At 50.2% G+C, this 7,544-nt stretch overlaps 1 protein-coding gene across 1 annotated transcript in view; it reads left to right on the top strand.

Moving 5' to 3' along the window:
* The window catches only part of ATCAY (ATCAY kinesin light chain interacting caytaxin), a 47,790-nt gene that overhangs the window by 16,288 nt on the left and 23,958 nt on the right, over positions 1-7,544 (top strand). Inside the window, exon 3 of the mRNA XM_017507395.2 lies at positions 6,620-6,678. Within this exon, the coding sequence (XP_017362884.1) occupies positions 6,620-6,678 (59 nt within the window). The remainder of the gene's footprint in view (positions 1-6,619; positions 6,679-7,544) is intronic.

The following is a 7,544-nucleotide window of genomic DNA, read 5'->3' as shown; positions in this document are numbered from 1 at the left end:
GTAGAGACAGGGTTTCACCATTTTGGCCAGGCTGGTCTTGAACTCCTGACCTCAGGTGATCCGCCTGTGTCAGCCTCCCAGGGTGCTGGGATTACAGGCATGAGCCACCACGCCCGGCCTCCTCCTAGCATTTTCCTTCTGCAGCCTGCTATGGAGCTGGAGCCGAAGGCAGCCCGGAGGTTCCTCGCTGCCTCAGTTTCTCCACTCATTCATTCTGATATTATGCGCTGACTGTATACCAGCCACTTGTAGCCTCACAACCCAATCAAGGTGGCAGCTGGGTTCATGGCGCTTCTGACCAGGTCCGGGAGGGAAGGGGAGCTTCCTGGCTGTGGAGGGTGAGGAGGGATGAGCCGGGAAGGAGGTGGGACATAGGGGCCCCGCATCCTGAGCAGCGAGGGCAGCATGTGCGAAGGCCCTGGGCCCAGTGGAGGCAGGTGGAGGGACTGAGGAAGCCTGCGAGGGGAAACTGAGGACTTGCAGAAGGAGCTTGCCCAGGGCATCACAGCTGAGGAGGGTCAGGTGCGGGGCGGGATGTATCACTCAGCTTCTGCAACTCTATTTCCTCACAGCTGAGTGGCTGCGAATTGTTTGCTTGCTTGTAACTTTTTGTTTGAGGGTTTGTTTTATTTTATTTTCATTTATTTATTTATTTGTTTTTGAGATGGAGTCTCGCTCTGTCACCCTGTCACCCAGGCTGGAGTGCAGGGGCACGATCTCGGCTCACTGCAACCTCCACCTCCCAGGCTCAAGCGATTCACCTGCCTCAGCCTCCCAAGTAGCTGGGATTACAGGCGCACACCACCATGCCTAACTTTTGTATTTTTAATAAAGATGGGGTTTCACCATATTGGCGACGCTGGTCTTGAACCCCTGACCTCAAGTAATCCATCTGCCTCAGCCTCCCAAACTACTGGGATTACAGGCATGAGCCACCATGCCTGGCCACTTGTAACTTTTAATTTTGATTAATTTTCTTTTTTGGTGGGGTACAGGGTCTTGCTCTGTCACCCAGGCTGGAGTGCAGTGGTGCAATCATAGCTCACTGCAGCCTCACCATGTCCCAGGCTCTGGAGATCCCCCGACTGGAGCCTCCTGAATATCTGGGACCACAGGCATATACCACCACCAGCTAATTTTTTATTTTCTGTAGAGATGGGTTCTCACTGGGTTGCTCAAGCTGGTCTCAAACTCCTGGGTTCAAATGATCCTCCCACCTCGGCCTCCCAAAATGCTGGGATTACGGGCATGAGCCACTGTGCCTGGCCTGTGCTGATATACTTCCAGACTTGGAAAAAAATTACAAGAATGATTTAAGGAATATCTGCACACCTGTAGTGGGATTATACAATTGTTAACATTTTATATGAAAAGTCAGTTCTTGGGACCGGACGAGGTGGCTCACATCTGTAATCCCAGCACTTTGGGAGGACTAGCCGGGTAGGTGACCTGAGGTCGGGAGTTCGAGACCATCCTGGCCAACATGGTGAAACCCCGTGTCTACCAAAAATACAAAAATTAGCTGGATGTGGTGGCAGGCACCGGTAATCCTAGCTACTCAGGAGGCTGAGGCAGGAGAATCGCTTGAACCCGGGAGGTGGAGGTTGCAGTGAGCGGAGATCACACCACTGCACTCCAGCCTAGGTGACAGAGTGACACTCTGTCTCAAAAAAAAAAAAAAGTCACTTCCAGACAGGCACAGTGGCTCACGCCTATAATCCCAGCACTTTGGGAGGCTGAGGCGGGAGAGCTGCTTGAAGCTTGAAGTTCAAGACCAGCCTGGTCACCATAGTGAAACCCTATTTCTACAACAAATTTTAAAATTAGCCAAGTGTGGTGGTGCACGCCAAGGGTCCAGCTACTCAGAGGGCTGAGACAGGAGGATCCCTGAGTCCAGGCATTTGAGGCTGTAGTGAGCTATGATTGTACCACTGTGCTCCAGGCTGGACAACAGAGCAAGATCCTGTCTCAAAAAAAAAAAAAAAAAAAGCTGCCTCCTCAATGAAGCCTTCCCTGACCACCCCAGTGAATTGTCTCCTCCTCACCTTTATTTCATTCATTTTCTTTGCCGCAAGCATCACCATCTACCTTCCTCACTTATTTGTTTACTGTCTTCCTTTACGTACATGGTTTTGTGCCAGGAATTGGCTTGCACAATCCTGGGAACCACCAAGTCCGAAATCCACAGGGCAGGCTGGCCAAGTGTCAGGTAAGAGCTGACACTGCAGTTTTGGTTTCGTTTTTGAGATGGAGTCTCGCTCTGTTGCCCAGGCTGGAGTGCCACGGCGCGACCTCAGCTCACTGCAACCTGTGCCTCCTGAGTTTAAGTGATTCTCCTGCCTCAGCCTCCTGAGTAGCTGAGGTTACACACGCGCACCACCATGCCCAGCCAGTTTTTGTATTTTTAGTAGAGACGGGGTTTTGCCATGTTGGCCAGGCTGGTGTCAAACCCCTGACCTCAGGTGATCCGCGCACCGCAGCCTCCCAAGGTGCTGGGATGACAGACGTGAGCTACCGCGCCCAGCGGCATGTTTTTTTTACCTTTTATACCATATTTTTACTGTTCCTTTTCTATGTTTAGATATACATAGACACACAAATATCATTGTTACAGTCGCCTACAGGGATTGCTACAGTCTCGTGTTGGGCAGGTTTGTAGCCTAGAAACACTAGGGTACAGATATACCGTTCCGCCTAGGTGTAGAGTGAGCTATGCCACGTAAATATGTGTATGTACATTCTAAGATGTTCGCACAACAAAATCACCTAAGGAGCCATCTCTCAGAACCGAGCCTCGTTGCTATGTGGCATGTGGCTATATTTGATAAATGAATGAAAAGTAGGTACGGGAGCTCTTCCCATTTTACTTTTTCTCGTTTTGAGATGGTGTCTTGCTCTGTCGCCCAGGCTGGAGTGCAGTCGCACAATCTCAGCTCACCGCAACCTCCACCTCCCAGGTTCAAGCGATTCTCCTGCCTCAGTCTCCTGAGTAGCTGGGACTACAGGCGCCCGCCACCACGCCTGGCTAATTTTTGTATTTTTAGTAAAGATGGGGCTTCACCATGTTGGCCAGGCTGGTCTCGAACTCCTGACCTCAGGTGATCTGCCCGCCTCGGCGTCCCAAAGTGCTGGGGTTACAGGCGTGAGCCACTGTGCCTTTTTTTTTAAAAGTTCCCACTGGGGTTTGTGCGTGTGTCCAACTGGGCACAAGGGGGCAGTAGAGGGCATTGACCAACCACCCCAGGCTGGCATAGGCTGGCATGGACGGAATCTCTCAGCTCTGCTACCTTGGGCAGGGGCCGCCGGCCCAGCCTATTTCCTCCTCTGTGAAATGGGCTTCTACCTGCCTCAAGGGACTGCTGTGAGAAGTAGGATTATGCTGTGAACATCCCAGTGCCATGCCTGGCACATGGTGGATACTCTGTCCATGGTGTAAGTTATGATTCTAGAAGATTCTACAACAGCAGGAATCGTAGACTCAGATGCCGGTGGGTGCTGGGTAGGCAAAGAAGGAGCTAGAGGGAAATTCTAACACCCAGGAGGGCATCAGAAGATACTTCCTGCTGATCGGTATCAGTTTGGAAGGAGAGGTCTTCTGATTCAAGAAATCATAGATATCTAGACCTTTTTAATTTATTTTTCTGAGATGGAGTCTGGCGCTGTTGCCCAGGCTGGAGTGCAATGGCTCAGTCTCGGCTCACAGCAACCTCCACCTCCCAGGTTCAAGCAATTCTTCTGCCTCAGCCTCCCGAGTAGCCGGGGCTACAGACATGCACCATCACGCCCGGCTAATTTTTGTATTTTTGGTAGAGATGGGGGTTTTGCCACATTAAGCAGGCTGGTATCGAACTCCTGACCTCAGGTGATTTGCCTGCCTAGGCCTCCCAAAGTGCTGGGATTACAGGCCTGAGCTACGGCACCCGACCAATAAATCATTTTTTAAAAGGAAAGGAACATGCACTCCACCACCCTTCCTGTCTAAACAGCTTGCCTGGCAGCTGAGCCAGGAGTGCTGCATTACACAGATGAATTAAGCAGTAGCCAGGCATTCGTGAGTCAGCACGCCCTGCCGCTACGACCTCTGGCAGCCCCATGCAAAACGTTCTGCCTGGAATGGAATATTTCCTCGGGCAGCCAAGGGCACAGAACACCTGGATCAAACTTGGGCAGCACGGGCTGTGGCTTCAAGACGTGGTCCGGGGCTCAGGGCGGTGGCTCTCACCTATAATCCCAGCACTTTGGGACGCTGAGGAGGGTGGATCACATGAGTCCGGGAGTCCGAGACGAGCCTGGCCAACACGGCAAAACCCCATCTACTAAAAATATGAAAATTAGCCAGGCTTTGTGGTGCATGCCTGTAGTCCCAGCTACTCGGGAGGCTAAGACATGAGAATCACTTGAACCTGGGAGGCGGAGGTTGCCGTGAGCCTAGATGGCGCCACTGCACTCCAGCCTGGGTAGCAGAGTGAGGCTCTGTCTCAAAAAAAAAAAAGAAAAGGAAAAGTTGCAAAGTTAGTATAGAGAATTCCTGTAGACTCGGTCCCTGATTTGTCCCAAAATTAACATCTGATATTAGTTGTGCCTATTTTATATGTCACCATTAATGAATCAATTTTGATACATTATTAGTTAACAAAGTCCACCCTGTTTTAGATTTTCCTAGTTTTTCCTAATGTCCTCTTTTCTTTTCTCCCTTTTTTATTTATTTATTTATTTATTTTGAGAGGGAGTCTCGCTCTGCCGCCCAGGCTGGAAGGCAGTGGTGTGATCTCGGCTCACTGCAACCTCCGCCTCCTGGTTCAAGTGATTCTCCTGCCTCAGCCTCCCGAGTGTAGCTGGGTTTACAGGCGTGCACCACCACGCCTGGCTAATTTTTGTATTTTTAGTTGAGACGGGGTTTCATTATGTTGGCCAGCCTGCTCTGGAACTCCTGGGCTCAAGTGATCCGCCCACCCTGACCTCCCAAAGCACTGGGATTACAGGCGGGAGCCACCACAGCCAGCCCGTCCTCTATTTTTAGAATGACATCACTACACACAGCCTACAGAGAGTTATCCAGTTATCCTTCTTTTCCTTGAGGGAAGATACGTACATAAATTATTTGCAATTCTTCTGCACAAAAAAACGTGTCTCTTCTCTCCTATTTGTTCAATGCCTTACTTATATCCATATAGAGTCATAGACATTTATTTTGTATCTTGGGTTATAACTCAATATTTCCTTATTTATTTGGTTGCACAAACTGTTCCAGCATTAATATAGAGATCCCTTCTGGTTGACTCAGGTTATTTAATTTTTTGTTTTTTTATTTTGTTTTATTTGAGATAGAGTCTTGCTCTGTTGCCCAGGCTGGAGTGCAACGGCACAGTCTCGGCTCACTGCAGCCTCCGGCCCCAGGTTCAAGCGATTCCCCTGCCTCAGCCTCCTGCGTAGCTGGGATTACAGGTGCTCACCACCACACCCAGCTAGTTTTTGTATTTTTAGTAGAGATGGGGTTTCGCCATGTTGGCCAGGCTGGTCTCGAACTCCTGACCTCATGAACCGCCCACCTCAGCCTCCCAAAATGCTGGGATTACAGACGTGAGCCACCACGCCCGGTCTATTTATTTATTTAATTTTTAATTTTTTTTTAATACTTCTTGCTGCATTTAAGAGTCAAAAACTCATCAGAGATCAAATTCCGCAGGGTCGCCCTAGGGAGAATTCAATTTACTAACGTATTTCAAAGTTTCTGAAGTCACATGATGCTGGGGAAAGCCTTCATTCTTACCAAGACATCCAAAAATCCCCACAAGGCTTAATATTAATTTGATGCTCTAAAAGGAGCCCTTGAGCCCTGATGCATTCTGATTTCTTTCCTCTGTTAAAGAAAAAACAGGCGGGGCTCGGTGGCTCACGCCTGTAATCCTAGCACTTTGGGAGGCAGAGGCAGGCGGATTGCATGAGCTCAGGAGTTCAAGACCAGCCTGGCCAACATGGTGAAACCCCGTCTCTACTAAAATTAGCTGGGTGTGGTGGCGTGCGCCTGTAATCCCAGCTACTTGGGAGGCTGAGGCAGAAGAATCGTTTGAACCCAGGAGGCGGAGGTTCCAGTGAGCCAACATCGCACCATTGCACTCCAGCCTGGTGACAGAGCAAGACTCCATCTCAAAAAAAAGAAAAGAAAAAACATACTGAGTGTGGTGGCTCACGCCTGTAATCCCAACACGTTGGGAAGCCAAGGTGGGGAGACGGTGTGACCCCAGGAGTTCAAGAGCAGCCAGGGCAACATAGCAAGACCCCATCTCTACAAAAAACTACAAAAATTAGCCAGCCCTGGTGGTGCGCACCTGTAGTCCCAGCAACCCAGGAGGCTGAGGCAGGAGGATCTCTTGAGTCCAGGAGGTGGAGGGATTACCTGATCACGACACTGCACTCCAGCCTGGATGACAGACTTAAGTCCTGTCTCCAAAAAAAATGTATACATGTGGGTCCAGTGATTCTCCAGAACTAAATGTGTTTTCCTTTTGTTACTGTCTTGACTGACTGGCCTGGCCGGACCTGTCTGGGTCACTCCACGCTCCTCTGGCTGAATCTCCGGTGCCTGGTGACTGATGTCCATTCCTGGATGGGTCCACAGGCCGCTCCCAGAAGAGACGGGGGTGGAGCTGCTTGGCAGCCCGGTGGAAGACACATCCTGTAAGTTTCCCTGTCCACAGAAGGGCAGAAACGGGCCCACTGTTTCTGGGTTTCAGCCCTGCCTGGGGCCATAACTAGAAATGTCAGAGGCTGGCCTGGCGCGGAGGCTCACGCCTGTAATCCCAGCACTTAGGGAGGCCAAGGTGGGCGGATCACGAGGTCAGGAGATCGAGACCATCTGGCTAACACGGCGAAACCCCATCTCTACTAAAAATACAAAAAAAAGAGCTGGGAATGATGGCACGTGCCTGTAATCCCAGCTACTTGGGAGGCTGAGGCAGGAGAATTGCTTGAGCCCAGAAGGCGGAGGTTGCAGTGGGCTGAGATTGCACCACTGTACTCCAGCCTGGGTGACAGAGCGAGATTCCATCAAAATAAAAATTAAAATTAAAAAATGTCGTGGGCTTTAATCGGGCAGCTGTCTGTGATGTGGGTGGGCCTCGTCTAATCAGCTGAAGGTTTTAAGAGAAGACTGGGGTTCCCCCGGGCAGAGACAATTCTGCCTGTAGACACATTGGCAACATCGACCCCTCCCTCAGCATCCCACCCGCTGGCCCGCCCTGCAGATTTAGAACTTGTCAGTCTCTGTGATCACATGAGCTAATTCCTTAAAATAAATTTCTTCCTTTTTCTTCCATATGTACAGAAAATACACACACACACATACCCTACTGGATTTGTTTCCCTGGAGAACTCTAAAATAGGAGACGATCCCGGATCCTACATTCTCCAGGTGGCCTGATGTCCTCACAGGATCCTCACGAGTGGAGACAGGAGGGGGAGAGTCAGAGAGAGCCTGGAAGAGGCTTCGCAATTTGTCTGCACAAGAGATGTGCCTCTTCTCGCTTATGTATTTATTTATTTAT

The sequence above is a fragment of the Cebus imitator genome, unplaced genomic scaffold (assembly GCF_001604975.1).
Source record: "Cebus imitator isolate Cc_AM_T3 unplaced genomic scaffold, Cebus_imitator-1.0 Scaffold375, whole genome shotgun sequence".
In the NCBI taxonomy this organism is placed as follows: domain Eukaryota; kingdom Metazoa; phylum Chordata; class Mammalia; order Primates; family Cebidae; genus Cebus; species Cebus imitator.
Note: the sequence above shows the minus strand (reverse complement) of the source record. Positions and strands in the feature narration are given on the sequence as shown.